The sequence below is a fragment of the Schistocerca cancellata genome, chromosome 10, assembly GCF_023864275.1.
Source record: "Schistocerca cancellata isolate TAMUIC-IGC-003103 chromosome 10, iqSchCanc2.1, whole genome shotgun sequence".
Taxonomy (NCBI): domain Eukaryota; kingdom Metazoa; phylum Arthropoda; class Insecta; order Orthoptera; family Acrididae; genus Schistocerca; species Schistocerca cancellata.
This window is the reverse complement of record NC_064635.1, coordinates 160,037,594-160,053,187: the sequence shown is the minus strand read 5'-3', so window position 1 is coordinate 160,053,187 and position 15,594 is coordinate 160,037,594. Positions and strand designations below refer to the sequence as shown.

At 43.6% G+C, this 15,594-nt stretch overlaps 1 protein-coding gene across 1 annotated transcript; it reads right to left on the bottom strand.

Annotated features, from left to right (window-relative positions):
* Positions 1-265: 265 nt before the first annotated feature.
* On the bottom strand, positions 266-14,687 carry LOC126106793 (uncharacterized). The gene is made up of 2 exons (XM_049913181.1): positions 14,628-14,687; positions 266-678 (listed from the first exon to the last, which is right to left on the bottom strand). Exons 1-2 carry the CDS (start codon positions 14,676-14,678, stop codon positions 364-366), a joined length of 366 nt encoding a protein of 121 aa, XP_049769138.1. The 5' UTR covers positions 14,679-14,687; the 3' UTR covers positions 266-363.
* Between the last annotated feature and the right edge of the window lie 907 nt (positions 14,688-15,594).

Sequence of the window (15,594 nt, the reverse complement as noted above, 5' to 3'; positions counted from 1 at the left end):
CCTGGAGGGTGAAAAAATGAAGTGGAGTACCAACAAGAAAAAAATACCCTCCAGATTTCCTTCAAATGGCGCCTAAGGTTTTGCACTTTTTGGTAATGACTATATTCATTTTATTTAGTTTCTTACGTTCACCTTTTATATAAATTCTATTAACTTTATTTTCTTACATACACCTTTTATAAAAAAAACAGTAACATTCATTTTTCTTACATGGACCTTTGTAAAAAATATATCCTTTTTGAACGAAAGTGAGCTGAGTTAGACATGAATATTGGGAATATAGTAGATGAATTTGGCAGGTTCTGGATAACTGGATCAATTCCTGCCGGAGGCCGCGAAATTCATCTACTTATTCACCATGTATTAAATTTCCTCACTTCTTTCTTGCTCTTTGTATGCTGTTTGTCCCATTCTTGTTTTTAATTTGTGAACCATCTTGACATTGCGGCGTCCTCTTTCTATTGCCCACACGGCCCTGAACAGTGCATCAGTGATATCCTTGTAGTCCAACGTTCCCCCTTCTTGTAGTTTTTCCACAATCTTCATGACTGCTACACCATTGTCATACGTGAGATACCCGTCAGTGATGAAAAAGGCAAGGTGACACCATGGGCTGTCAAAGACATAGCAAGCGGAGTTCACAAGCTGCAAAACGTGGGTCCACTGCCACGCCTCAACCTGAAATGATAAGATGATTTCATTACTAAGTGCAGGCGTTCTTTACTGGCTATGGTGCATTAGTTACATGTATGGTAAGGAGACAAACCTATGTTTAGGGCATTTGTATACTTAGACAAATCTTTTGACAGTGTTGACTGGAATGCTCTCTTTGAAATTCTGCGAAAAGTTTTTTACAACTTTTGCAGAATCCAGCCGGGTTTTAAGAGTCGAGAGACAGCGAAGCAGTGCTTGAGAAGAGAGTGAGATAGGGTTGTAGCCTATCCTCGATGTTGTTCAACATGTACATTAAGCAAGTAGTCAAGGAAATGAAAGAAACATTTGAAGAAGGAAAGTTCAGGGAGAACAAATAAAAAGGAGGAGCAGTTGAACGGAATTGTCATTGTGTTTAAAGGTCGATATAAGGTGAACATCAACAAAACAAAACAAGGATAGTGGAATGTAGTCGAATTAATTCGGGTGAAGCTGAGGGAATTACATTAGTAAATGAGACAATTAAAGTACTAGGTGAGGTTTTTCTATTTGGGCAGTAAAATAACGGATGATGGCCGAAATAAAGAGGATATAAAATGCACACTGACAATGCGAAGAAAAGCATTTCTGAAAAAGAGAAATTCGTTAACATGTAACACAGATTTATGTGTTAGAGTGTCTTTTTGAAAGTATTTGTATGGAGTTTAGCCGTGTATGGGAGTGAACATGGACGATGAACAGTTTAGTCAAGAAGCCAATAGAAGTTTTTGAAGTGTGGTGCTACAGAAGAATGCTGAAGGTTGGATGTATAGATCGGGTAACTCGTGAAGAGGTACTGAATGGAATTGGAGAGAAAAGAATTTGTGGAACATGGAGGGCTTAAAAATCGTAGACGGAGACAAAGAGGTGAATACAGTAAGCAGATTCAGAAGTATATAAGTTGCAGTAGTTATTCAGGATTCTGAGATGAAGAGACTAGTACAGGGTAGAGTAGCATGGAGAGCTGCATCAAAGCAATCTTTGGACTGAAGACCACAACAACAACAACATGCTACACTGATAAGTCAGGACATTACGACCACCTACTTAGCAGCGTGTTCGTCCACGTTTAGGGTGCAATAGAGCAGCAGTTGTGCGTGATTTGGATTCAAAAAGTCCTTCGTAGGTGTACGGAGCTACATGTTACCTGACGTCTATACGCAAATCAGCCAATTGGTAATTCATGGGCAGGAAGTTTGTAAGCGCAGAAATGGCACTCACTAGCCATACAGATGTGTTTCGTCTGGGGCAGATCAAACGAGTTGATGGCCAAGGCATCGTCCTCAAATGACTATAGCTTAGTGGAACGGGTAAGTAACCTGCTGAATATTGTCACTGCCGCGTGGGAAGACGTCAAGCGTCGTCGCAATAATATTCACGTGACCCACAGCTGTCGTGGTGCCTTTAGTCGCTTCCTAAGGTCCCATGGAGCACCGGGAGCCCAGCGTAGTACTGTCCCCATCTGCCTGCGCCCGCCGCGCAATTCGTGTTTCGCTCAATCGTGTATCCGGCCACACCATCGACTTTGTTTAAAGAGAATCCTGGGTCTACTGACCAGGCGACTCGTTACCATAGATCGACGGTCTACATCTACACCTGCATCTAGATAGATACTCCGGCATCCACCGTACGGCGCGTGGCGGATGGTACCTCACACCACTACTAGTCATTTCCTTTCCTGTTCCACTCGCAAACAGAGCGAGGGAAAAACGACTTTGTATATGCCTCCGTGTGAGCCCTAATCTCTCATGTCTTATCTTCGTGGTCCTTACGTGCAATGTATGTTGGAGACAGTGGAATCGTTCTACAGTCATCTTCAAATGCCTGTAAATTTTTTCAATAGTGTTCCTCGAAAATAACGTCACCTTCACTCCAGGGATTCCGATTTCAGTTTCCACTTGCGTATTGCTCGAACCTATCAGCAACAAATCTAGAAGGCCGCTTCTGAGTTCCTTCGATGTCTTCCTTTAATCCAACCTGGTATGGATCCCAAAAACTCGAGCAATACTGAAGAATAGGTCGCACTAGCGTCCTATAAGTGGTGTACTCTACAGGTGGACTATGCTTTCCAAAAATTCACACAACAAAGCGAAGTCTACTGTTTGCTTGTCTACCACAATCCTCACATTGTTCATTCCATTCCGTGTCGTTTGGCAACGTCACGCCCAGATGTTTAAACGACGTGACTGTGTGAAGCAGGACACTACTAAAGCTGTATCCGAACATTACGGGTTTCTCTTTCCGACTCTTCCGCTTTAACTTACATTTTTCCGCATTTAGGGCTAGCTGCCATTCATCACACCACCTAGAAATTTTGTCTACGTCGTCTTGTGTCCTCCTACAGTCACTCAACGACTACAGCTTACCGTACACCACAGGATCATCAGCAAATAACCGCATATTGCTGCCCACTCATTCCGCCAAACGATTGAAAGTAACGGCGCTCCTGGAGCACCCCTGACGATATCCGTGACTCTGATGAACGCTCGGTGTCGGGCACAACATACTGCGCTCTGAAACTTAAGAAGTCTTCAAGCCACTCACACGCCTGTGAACTGTGAACCTGCTCCATATGCTCGTACCTTCTTTAACAGCGTGCAATGGAGCGCCGTGTCAAACGCTTTCCGGAAATTTAGAAATATAGCATGGAATCTGCATGTTGCGCTTCACCCCTAATTCGCAGTATATCATATGAGTAAACGACAAGCTGAGTTTCCTAAAACCATGCCAAATCGTGGACATAAGATTCTCGGTCTGAAGAAGATTTTTTATATTCCAACTAAGAATATGTTCAAGGTTTCTGCAGCAGACAGATGTTAGTGATATTGGTCTGCGATTTTGCGGATCCCTTCTTTCGCTCTTCTTATCTACAGGAATCACATATGATTTTTACAATCGCTTGGGACTTTGCGCTGGGTGAGGCATTCGCGATAAATGCAGGCTAGGTAAGGGGGCGAAGCTGCAGACTTGATCCAGTACCCACTGCAGTCGTAATTGACAATGTCGTTGGGTCAACAGGGGAGCATGCCCTTTCTGAAAGTCAGTGGACTTCGCCATTTGTGGCCCGTATCGACGCTAAAATGATAGCCCATTCGTCTCTGCCTTCTTATAAAAAGTGTCCCACAAACTGGTCTGCACTCTTTGAACTTTAATAACTAAAAGGGTGTGAAAGATTAGCGGATTAAATTGTGATTTTATGGTGTTCCCGTGACTAGTTTGTGTTGCCAGTTGATTTGTTTTTCTTTCTTTTATTTTCAGCCCGCATCTCGTGGTCGTGCGGTAGCGTTCTCGCTTTCCACGCCCGGGTTCCCGGGTTCGATTCGCGGCGGGGTCAGGGATTTTCTCTGCCTCGTGATGGCTGGGTGTTGTGTGATGTCCTTAGGTTAGTTACGTTTAAGTAGTTCTAAGTTCTAGGGGACTGATGACCATAGATGTTAAGTCTCATAGTGCTCAGAGCCGTTTGAACCGTTTTTTTTATTTTCAGTTGCCAGTAACTACAGATAAATAACAGATGACTGGAATCTTGTTCTTGAAGCGAAGGTAGTGGATTTTAAAGTGTTGTTCGAAACTAGTACGTAGACGATGACGGGCAGAATTGGAAAGGACGGCAGCGTCACGCGGAATACTAACGAATTACGCGACGAATATGGGGGGTGTCCATAGTTATACAAGAATGAACAAGATACCCAAAGAGACCCATTTACTGCGCTTAGGAGTGGGCAAATCAAGTGTTCACCGCATTTTAAGTCAAGCAGAGTGAGAAGCATACATTCCCTGATTGCTTCGAGCGATGGGTGAGGTCGATCCGGAATAACCGGTTAGAATTTTATGAATGGATTTGCGATAATGCAATGGTGAGTGGGCATTATGTGACGTTTAAATTGAATGGAACGATCATTCAACATAACTGTGTGTACTGGGCAAGAGATAATCCCCATGTCAAGCAATATGGAGCTGTTAGTCCTCCCAGATAAGCAGTGTGGTGTGGTACGTCTGTCAGAGGACCTGTACCGACGTTCTCTTTCAAAGGAACAGTGACACGCTTAAATAACCTTAGCACGTAGCAGGAACGAGTTGCACCGGCTGTTCACCAAATGTAACAAAATCCCCCAACAAGACGATGCACTGCCGCATTGCCATCGTGAGAGGCGGCAATTCCTGGATGGAACATTGGCTGAGAGCTGGAGAGGACGACGAGGAAGATCTCCCGATCGATCGCCATGAGGTTTTCTTTGGGAATCAGTAAAGGACACCCTCCACACCACAATGGCACATACGCTGCATGAGATCGGAGAGGCGATTACGACTGGCTGTGCGTCCATTCCAATGGCAACCAACATACGTGTGTGTCGATCTGTTCCGCAGCGTTCCACGTGCTATATTGCTGTCGATGGAGGACCATTATGAACACCTTCAGCAGCAAAACATCAGTAATGTCGCAGTCACCTATGAATATTAAAACTTCATAGCTTTTCTTTTCTTTTTCCAGTTGTTAGAATTCAGTGTAAAACTCATTGTGGGACACCCTGGGTGCTTTTCTTTTGTACTGTGTCACATGCATGCAAAGGCCAGCATTCAGCCTTGTGATGAGTACTGGCCATGTATGTTTTGGCGCTCAGGGTATGTCATACATCAGGCTGTTGTTGTTGTTGTGGTCTTCAGTCTGCAAGCCTCTTCATCTCCCAGTACCTACCGCAACATACATCCTTCAGAATCTGCTTAGTGTATTGATCTCTTCGTCTCCCTCTACGATTTTTACCCTCCACGCTGCCCTCCAATGCTAAATTTGTGATCCCTTGATGCCTCAAAACATGTCCTACCAACCGATCCCTTCTTCTAGTCAAGTTGTGCCACAAACTTCTCTTCTCCCCAATCCTACTCAATACTTCCTCATTAGTTACGTGATCTACCCACCTTATCTTCAGTATTCTTCTGTAGCACCACATTTCGAAAGCTTCTATTCTCTTCTTGTCCAAACTATTTACCGTCCATGTTTCACTTCCATACATGGCTACACTCCATACAAATACTTTCAGAAACGACTTCCTGACACTTAAATCTATACTCGATGTTAACAAATTTCTCTTCTTCAGAAACGCTTTCCTTGCCATTGCCAGTCTACATTTTATATCCTCTCTACTTCGACCATCATAGTTATTTTACTCCCTAAATAGCAAAACTCCTTTACTACTTTAAGTGTCTCATTTCCTAATCTAATCCCCTCAGCATCACCCGATTTAATTTGACTACATTCCATTATCCTCGTTTTGCTTTTGTTGATGTTCATCTTATATCCTCCTTTCAAGACACTGTCTATTCCGTTCAACTGCTCTTCCAAGTCCTTTGCTGTCTCTGACAGAATTACAATGTCATCGGCGAACCTCAAAGTTTTTACTTCTTCTCCATAAATTTTAATACCTACTCCGAATTTTTCTTTTGTTTCCTTTACTGCTTGCTCAATATACAGATTGAATAACATCGGGGAGAGGCTACAACCCTGTCTCACTCCTTTCCCAACCACTGCTTCCCTTTCATGCCCCTCGACTCTTATAACTGCCATCTGGTTTCTGTACAAATTGTAAATAGCCTTTCGCTCCCTGTATTTTACTCCTGCCACCTTCAGAATTTGAAAGAGAGTATTTCAGTTAACGTTGTCAAAAGCTTTCTCTAAGTCTACAAATGCTAGAAACGTAGGTTTGCCTTTTCTTAATCTTTCTTCCAAGATAAGTCTTAAGGTTAGTATTGTCTCACGTGTTCCAATACTTCTACGGAATCCAAACTGATCTTCCCCGAGATCCGCTTCTACCAGTTTTTCCACTCGTCTGTATAGAATTCGCGTTAGTATTTTGCAGCTGTGACTTATTAAACTGATAGTTCGGTAATTTTCACATCTGTCAACACCTTCTTTCTTTGGGATTGGAATTATTGTATTCTTCTTGAAGTCTGTGGGTATTTCGCCTGTCTCATACATCTTCCTCACCAGATGGTAGAGTTTTGTCATGACTGGCTCTCCCAAGGCCATCAGTAGTTCTAATGGAATGTTGTCTACTCCCGGGGCCTTGTTTCGACTCAGGTCTTTCAGTGCTCTGTCAAACTCTTCACGCAGTATCTTATCTCCCATTTCATCTTCATCTACATCCTCTTCCATTTCCATAATATTGTCCTCAAGTACATCGCCCTTGTATAAACCCTCTATATACTCTTTCCCCCTTTCTGCCTTCCCTTCTTTGCTTAGAACTGGGTTGCCATCTGAGCTCTTGATATTCATACAAGTGGTTCTCTTCTCTCCAAAGGTCTCTTTAATTTTCCTGTAGGCAGTATCTATCTTACCCCTAGTGAGACAAGCCTCTACATCCTTGCATTTGTCCTCTAGCCATCCCTGCTTAGCCATTTTGCACTTCCTGTCGATCTCATTTTTGAGACGTTTGTATTCCTTTTTGCCTGCTTCATTTATTGCATTTTTATATTTTCTCCTTTCATCAATTAAATTCAATATTTCTTCTGTTACCCAAGGATTTCTATTAGCCCTCGTCTTTTTACCTACTTGACCTTCTGCTGCCTTCACTACTTCATCCCTCAGAGCTACCCATTCTTCTTCTACTGTATTTCTTTCCCCCATTTCTGTCAATTGTCCCCTTATGCTCTCCCTGAAACTCTGTACAACCTCTGGTTCTTTCAGTTTATCCAGGTCCCATCTCCTTAAATTCCCACCTTTTTGCAGTTTCTTCAGTTTCAATCTGCAGTTCATAACCAATAGATTGTGGTCAGAATCCACATCTGCCCCTGGAAATGTCTTACAATTTAAAACCTGGTTCCTAAATCTCTGTCTTACCATTATATAATCTATCTGATACCTTTTAGTATCTCCAGGGTTCTTCCATGTATACAACCTTCTATCATCATTCTTAAACCAAGTGTTAGCTATGATTGAGTTGTGCTGTGTGCAAAATTCTACCAGGCGGCTTCCTCTTTCATTTCTTTCCCCCAATCCATATTCACCTACTATGTTTCCTTCTCTCCCTTTTCCTACTGACGAATTCCAGTCACCCATGACTATTAAATTTTCGTCTCCCTTCACTACCTGTATAATTTCTTTTATCTCGTCATACATTTCATCAATTTCTTCATCATCTGCAGAGCTAGTTGGCATATAAACTTGTACTACTGTAGTAGGCATGGGCTTTGTGTCTATCTTGGCCACAATAATGCGTTCACTATGCTGTTTGTAGTAGCTAACCCGCACTCCAATTTTTTTATTCATTATTAAATCTACTCCTGCATTACCCCTATTTGATTTTGTATTTATAACCCTGTAATCACCTGACCAAAAGTCTTGTTCCTCCTGCCACCGAACTTCACTAATTCCCACTATATCTAAGTTTAACCTATCCATTTCCCTTTTTAAATTTTCTAACCTACCTGCCCGATTAACGGATCTGACATTCCACGCTCCGATCCGTAGAACGCCAGTTTTCTTTCTCCTGATAACAGGCTGTTAGCAAGACAAACTGACACCTGTCTAACTTCTCAGTACAGTATGTATTATAAACATGGGATGGATTGTAAAATACTCACAAAATCTTAAAATTTTGGATATGATATTACAAATGCTATGTGCGTTCACGAGCAGCTCCAAGAACAACATCTAGACGATATATAAATTCGTCATAAACATTACAAAATGAATCTGCTTTTACAGAACTTATGGCAGCAGTTAATCTGTTCACTTATGTCACAAAGTAAAGTGGAGATTAACACACTTTCCTCCACATATACCCACAAGAAAAACTGGCATTGGGTCATGAAACTTCCTGGCTGATTAAAACTGTGTGCCGGGCCGAGACTCGAACTCTGGACCTTTGCCTTTTCGGGGAAGTGGTCTACCAACTGAGCTACCCAAGCACGACTCAGGCCTCGTCCTCACAGCTTTACTTCTGCTAGTACCTCGTCTCCCACCTTCCAAACTTCACAGAAGCTCTCCTGCGAACCTTGCAGAACTAGCACTCCTGACAGAAAGGATATTGCGGAGACATGGCTTAGCCACAGCCTGGGGGATGTTTCTAGAATGAGATTTTCACTCTGCAACGGGGTGGGCGCTGATGTGAATCTTCCTGGCAGATTAAAACTGTGTGCCGGACCGAAACTCGAACTCGGGACCTTTGCCTTTCGCGGGCAAGTGCTCTACCAACTGAGCTACTCAAGCAAGTCTCACACCCCGTACTCACAGCTTTACTTCTGCCAGTACCTCGTCTCCTACCTTCCAAACTTAACAGAAGCTCTCCTGCATACAGTTTGAATCTGCCAGGAAGTTTCATATCAGCGCACACTTCGCTGCAGAGTGAAATCTCATTCTGGAGGCATTGGGTCATGTCTGGAGACCTCGAAATCCACGAATGCAGGACAGCGTCTCGGGTTCCCCTGCGCACGATCCAGCGTTGAGGCAGAGTGTCATTGAGAAACTGGCGTACGTCGTTGTGCGTGTGGTAGGAGTTCCATCCGGTTCGAAAGTGAAGTCATTACAGTCGTCCTGCAGTTGTGGAAAAAGCGAATTTTGCAGCATTTGAAGATAGCTCAACGCCGGGCTGGGCACACGGGACTCCAAGACACTGTCCTATTCTTGGCCTCCGACATCGCCAGACATGACCCCATACGTTTTTTTCTAGTGGTGATATGTGAAAGAAAGTGTCTTCATCTCCCCTTTATCTCGTGACACAGAAGAAGTATGGAACAGAATAACAGCCGCCATAAATTCTGTAAAAGCAGATACACTGTGTAAAGTTTATGACGAATTTAACTATTGTCTAGATGTTGTTCGTGCTACTGCTCGTGGGAACACAGAGTATTTCTAATACCATAGCTAATTTTTTAAGATTTTGTATTTTGCAGTTCATTCCATGTTTGTAGTATGTTTTATCAATAAACATCGAGTTTTGAAAGTACGTCATTCTTTTTTTTTTAAAAAAACCCTGTATTAGTCTTATTCATTAATATGCAAATAACTTATCTCCTGTGATGACAGTATTAATTCAGGTAAATGTGTGAATAAATATAGCCTTCGGTACTGGAGATTGAAACTGCCAAATTACAAATAGGCGGCATGCAACAAACGTCTAACTGGCATGAAGTGTACAACATGTTTAGCTACACAGATCATTAGCACTTCACATAAAGTGAATGACGACTGAAGAAAATCGTTCTGCGTGACGGGAGAGTAGCCCTTCCGCAGATTGCTGGGCCATCCACAAGTGTCAGTGAGCGAAACATCATCGATATGGGCTTTCGGAGCCAAAGGCCCACTCCTGTAATCCTGATGACTGCACGGCACAAAGCTTTACGCCTCGCCTGGGCTGCGCGTGGTAGCCGTGCGGTCTGTGGCGTCTTGTCACGGTTCGCCAGCTTCTCCCGTCGGTGGTTGGAGTCCTCCCTCGGGCATAGGTGTATGTGATGTCCTTAGCGTAAGTTCGTTCAAGTTAGATTAAGTAGTCCATAAGCCTAGGGACCGATGACCTCAGCAGTTGGAGTGTTATGGCACCCCTGATGCGTCTAGATACGACTCTGACGGTTGACACGTACGTACGCATCCTGTCTGGTCACTTGCATCCATTCATGTCCAATTTGCATTCTGACGGACAGGACAATGTGACAACCTACACGCCCAAAATTGCTACGGAGTTGCTCCAGGAACACTCTTCTAAATTTAAACACTTCCGCTGAACACCAGAAATGAACATTATTGAGCATATCTGCCTTGCAACGTGCTGTTCAGAAGAGACCTCCGCGCCCTCGTACTCTTACGCATTTACGGACAGCACTACTTCAGACATGCCACGTCGTGTTGGGGCACTTCTGCGTTCTTGCGGGGAACCTACATGACATTAGGCACATGTACCAGTTACCTTGGCTCTTCAGGTGTGTTTCTTCTGGTATCCAACTATGTTTTTGTCAGTTTTGTGGCGTGTTTTAGGATAGAAATGTTTGCTGCGTGTGCTATGTTTATACCTCGTCTTCTCAAAATTTCGGTAATTTTATGTGTGAGTTTGTATGTCATTGTGTACCATCTTGTGCTTTCTCTTATATTTTCCTGATTATTCTGTGTAGTTGTTATGGTGCTGAGTTTTAGTGTTTGTGTTTGGTTCTGATGTGTTGTTGTCTGTTCTGTTGTGTTTTCTGCTTCTATTTTACTTTTAATTTTGTTGTTTAGCTTTGTGACTAAGTTACTACGGTAACCACTGTGTTTGGATACATGCATTATAATGTAAAGTCCTTTTTGGGAGTTTTCTCTGCTGAGCGGCACTGGTTTGCGTCCATGGAGCATATGTCGAGGCGCTGCTCCCTCTGAATAACCACCGACACACCCACACTTACACCCTCATTCACCCAACCTTCCAGGAACATACACACACACACACACACACACACACACTCACACACACACACACACACACACACACACACACACACACACACACAAAATAATAATCCATACACATAGAAACCCCTCTCTCTTACACACATGGAGAAACGCTATAACACTGTAACTGGCTTCTCAAGAGATATCGAATGGGGCTGTTAATACATCCGTAAGAGTACGTGGGGCTGGAGTTCTCCTCTGAACAGTATGTTGAAAGGGCATCCCAGATATGAATAATCATATCTGGGAAGTTTAGTGGGCAGCGGAAGTATTTAAACTCAGAAGAGTGTTCCTGTAGCCACTGTAGCAATTCTGCAAGTGTGGGGTGTCGCATTGTCCTCATGGAATTGCCCAAGTCCTTCGGAATGCGCAGTGGACATGAATGGATGCAAGCAATCAGATAGGACGCTTACATGCATGTGACCTGTCAGGGTCGTATCTGCACGTATCAGAGCTCCCACATCACTCCAGCTGCACATGACCCACACCACTACAGAGCCTCCACCAGCTTGAACAGTCTCGTGCTGACACGCAGGGTCCATGGATTCATGAGGTTGTCTCCATACTCGTACATTTCAATCCGCTCGATACAATTTGAAATGAGTATCGACAGACCAGGCAACATGTTTCCCGCCATCAACAGTCCAATGTCGGTGTTGACTGGCCCAGGCGAGGCAGCTTCGTGTCGTGCAGTCATCAAGGGTAAACGAGTGGGACATCTTGCATGTCTGTCACGTTGAACGATTTTCTTCCGTTGTCTTTGGACCCATTCTTGCAGGATCTGTCTCCGGGCGCAACAATGTCGGAGAGTTGATGTTTTAACGGATTCCTCATATTGAAATGGCCATACAGGAAAGTCCCCACTTTATCGCTACATCGGAGATGCTGTGTCCCATCGCTCGTGCGCCGACTATAACCCCACGTTCAAACTCACTTAAATCTTGCTAACCTGCCATTGTAGCAGCAGTGACAGATCTAACAACTGCGCCACACTCTTGTTTTGTTGTGTAGGCGTTGCCGACCGCAGCGCCGTATTCTGGCTGTTCACATATCTGTATGTTGCCCAAGTCGTTATACGTTGTACGTAGATGTTTGAATACGCATGGTTATACCAGATTCTTTGGCGCTTCAGTGCAGTTTAATTCTGCACTGGGAAATATGTTTGCCAGAAACAACTATGTTCGAGTCATTAAATAAAACATAAAAAACCGATTTTTAAACGCTGCCCATCCCCGCTACGTCTTCTCCCCTAGCCGGGTAGGGAGCTTTAGTATGTTTTTCATGACACTTCCTCCTACGAATATACAAAAATTTGACACTACACGTTGAGTGGACTACTATGTAAATTTTTTCCGTTAGTTAACATTACAACTGAACTGCTCCTTTTTCATGATGGCGGCTTAGTGAGATTCTTATTACAGGTAGACAACGGATTAAAACGCTGGAAGTAGATGTAGAGAAAAGACAATGGTTAAATAAAGGCAGCCTAAGTGGGCAAACACCGCATTCCTTTAGTTTCTGGTCTCAACTCGTTCAGTTTCGGCAACTGCTGCGCTTCCAATAGCTGCAACTAGAGGCCTCCGCTCTGCAACAAAGATCACGTGTGTGATGGAGGGGGGGAGGAGAGTTGCGAGGGTGGGGTGATTGGGTGCTCGGTTCCTGTTTCTGCTAGGAACACGGGGGGAAATCTTTTGGTTTAGCCCGGACCAGCAGTCATTTGTATAGCTATTCCAATATCTGTCTTACTGTACCTGTGTTACAGTATATTAATCAAGGTTTGAACGAACAACCGGAGATGGTGCACAGCCAGGTTTTGCAATCAGATTAACTCCTTTTGCAAAAGATTTTAACCAGGCCGAAAATAATGCTCAGCTGATGGAACCTGTTGGAAGCTTCCCATTGTTCGTGCAAAAACAATCATCCTTAAATGATTCCAGACTGGAGCGAGACTGATCGTTCAAATGTGCTCCGCAGATGTATCGGACCTTGTTCTAAGACAAAGTTCAACCGTTTGAAAAAAAGTTGCTTCCTTTGGATTTGACATACAAAAAACACATTTTTCTGAGAGGTCTTGGAGTGTGCCATTTTTATACAATAAACTTGTACGAATCGGTTCAAACTTTGCACGAATGTAGATAAATGGATAACGTCAAAACGAAAAAGATCTTTGTCATTTGACGAGACACGATGGTTAAAACTGAGCTAAACGTAGCACTTAAAATTCGTTCTTATATTAACCTAATGCGCGGAAATGACTTAAAGTGAATCGAATAAATTAAAATAGTTCAAATGGCCCTAAGCATATGAGACTTAACATCTGAGGTCATCAGTCCCCTAGACTTAGAACTAGTTAAACCTAACTAACCTAAGGACATCACACACATCCATGCCCGAGACAGGATTCGATCCTGAGACCGTAGCAGCAGCGCGGTTCGGGACTGAAGCGCCTAGAACCGCTCGGTCACAGCAGCCGGCGAATAAATAAAAAATGTGTTCTTACGATAGGACTGAAAACTCCCTTTCAAAACTCTAGCTTCATCAGGGTTTTATTTACAACAGACATTTATTGTGAAATTCTGTACGTGCGCAACTTCTGTGTTTCAAACTTGTCCGAATCGGTTGAATATTCGTAAGCAGATAGACAAATACAATTCAGGACCGTCCTGTTGCTTTGTGAAAGCTTTATCCTTTGCCACGATATAAGCAACATGATTCGGTAGACAGTAAGAAATCTGTACTAGATCATTCGTTACCCGAGTCATCGAAAACCTACAACGGTTGCCAAACTATGGTGATCTAACATCAAAATTACGTTAGAGTGAAAGTTGGAAAAGAGAATGAAAAACGCTCTTTTCATTAGAAGACGAATATGTCCTGGACAGAGTTAGGTATGTAAAAGAAAGGAACCAGCTTTGCGATTAATCTGGAAGCTTCAAAGACATTTAAATCAAAACATCTTGACGCACTGGTGCTTCTTTAAAGAGTCCACCCTGCTTCCCCAGCGCAATGAGCTCAGTTATACCCAACCCCTGTTACGGATATGGTGAAGTGTGTTAAGAGGAAACAGACAGGAGTTTATGTGCTTCTAGTGAGTGGGTTAGATCTACAACAGGAAGTATCCGAGACTGCCTGTATATCTATAATAAGAACTATCCCAGAGAGGGGATGCAAGCCTAACGATACGTTGTGTCATACTGCACAATATGACAAATGCCGTGTCGGATGACATGAAAGCATGTGCCATGTTACACGCCATGACATCATGTATCGTGTTATTTCACTTAACACGATGCATTATATTACACGGCACGGATACTAATACTAACGTATAAAAATGCTCCAATATGTCAAAATGATTTAAGTGGCTTTGAAGTTGCCAGCTAAGTCGAAATGTTTTCTTTTAGACCCCTAACTCTGCCCAAGACAAGTTCGCCTTTTTTGTGCTAAGATAGGAGCATGTTTCATTCTAGTAATAGTATGTACGAAATACGAGGGCGTGATGGAGCAGACTGCACGCATACTGTACCTGTGAGGTCACGAGCAAACACAACAGGATAGCAACTGTTGGCGACCTCATCTTGGGAGCTCCACTCTCGTACTGAAGATCTGTCTGCACCAGCCGGCCCTAAGAACAGTGCCTGCCGCCCAGGGGAACCCCCCAGCCTATCTGGGCGTTCCCGTGATCTGATGCAACACAGATAACACGTAACAGGTCAGCACACTCAGCAAAAGACAGGCAAGGCGAGCAATCACACAATCTGCCAGCAGATGGAGAACTGACTCTTGAGGGTGCGATGCAGCACTCTCCGTCATAGGCAAAACCGTTATGGCCCTACTTGAACAGGGTGAATTAGGGATTAACAAGCCTTGCGGCTGGCAGTGGTATTAATTAATGTAGACTATAATTTGTTTCACGGCTTTATGTGTGTTTTGCGAGGAGGAATGGAAGTAAACAACTAGACAGGAATGGCTGGGAAACAGGGAGAATTTTTTCCTATCTGACAGTTTGGTACTATCAGATAGTACCCGTAGTATAGTTTACGTAGTATAGTAGCTCTCAGCTACTGCCTGATAGCTCCTTGCGAGTACTTTCTGGGAGTGTCGCACAGTCTTGCAATAGGAGAGGTTCGTGGCGGGGTGAGAGGGTTTGTGAGAGGTGAGAGATCTGTGCATGAAGGATCAGATTGCCATGGAAGAGCGTCGGGCTGCAGCTGTACTTTTAATTGCAAATAACAAAACGTAAGCGACCCTGTTTGTGTTGGATAAGAGAGTGCATTAGGCGGCGGAATGATTGTGAAGCACGCAAGAATCTCACTGTGGAGCTTCTGACGAAAGATCCTCAACAATACCGAAATTTTACGAAAATAGCAGGGATGGATGTGGACGAAATACTCTGTATCTACATCTACATGTGGCGAAGAGTGCCCTGTACCACAACTTGTCATTTATTCTCCCGCGCCACTCGCAAAAAGAGCGACGGAAAAACGACTGTC

Bases quoted from the DNA above. Each gene is read 5' to 3' on its own strand.
- LOC126106793 (XM_049913181.1), bottom strand. From the start codon at position 14,678: ATGAGGTCGCCAACAGTTGCTATCCTGTTGTGTTTGCTCGTGACCTCA. The intron at 679-14,627 runs GTACAGTATGCG...TTATCATTTCAG, and splicing joins GTTTGCTCGTGACCTCACAG to GTTGAGGCGTGGCAGTGGAC.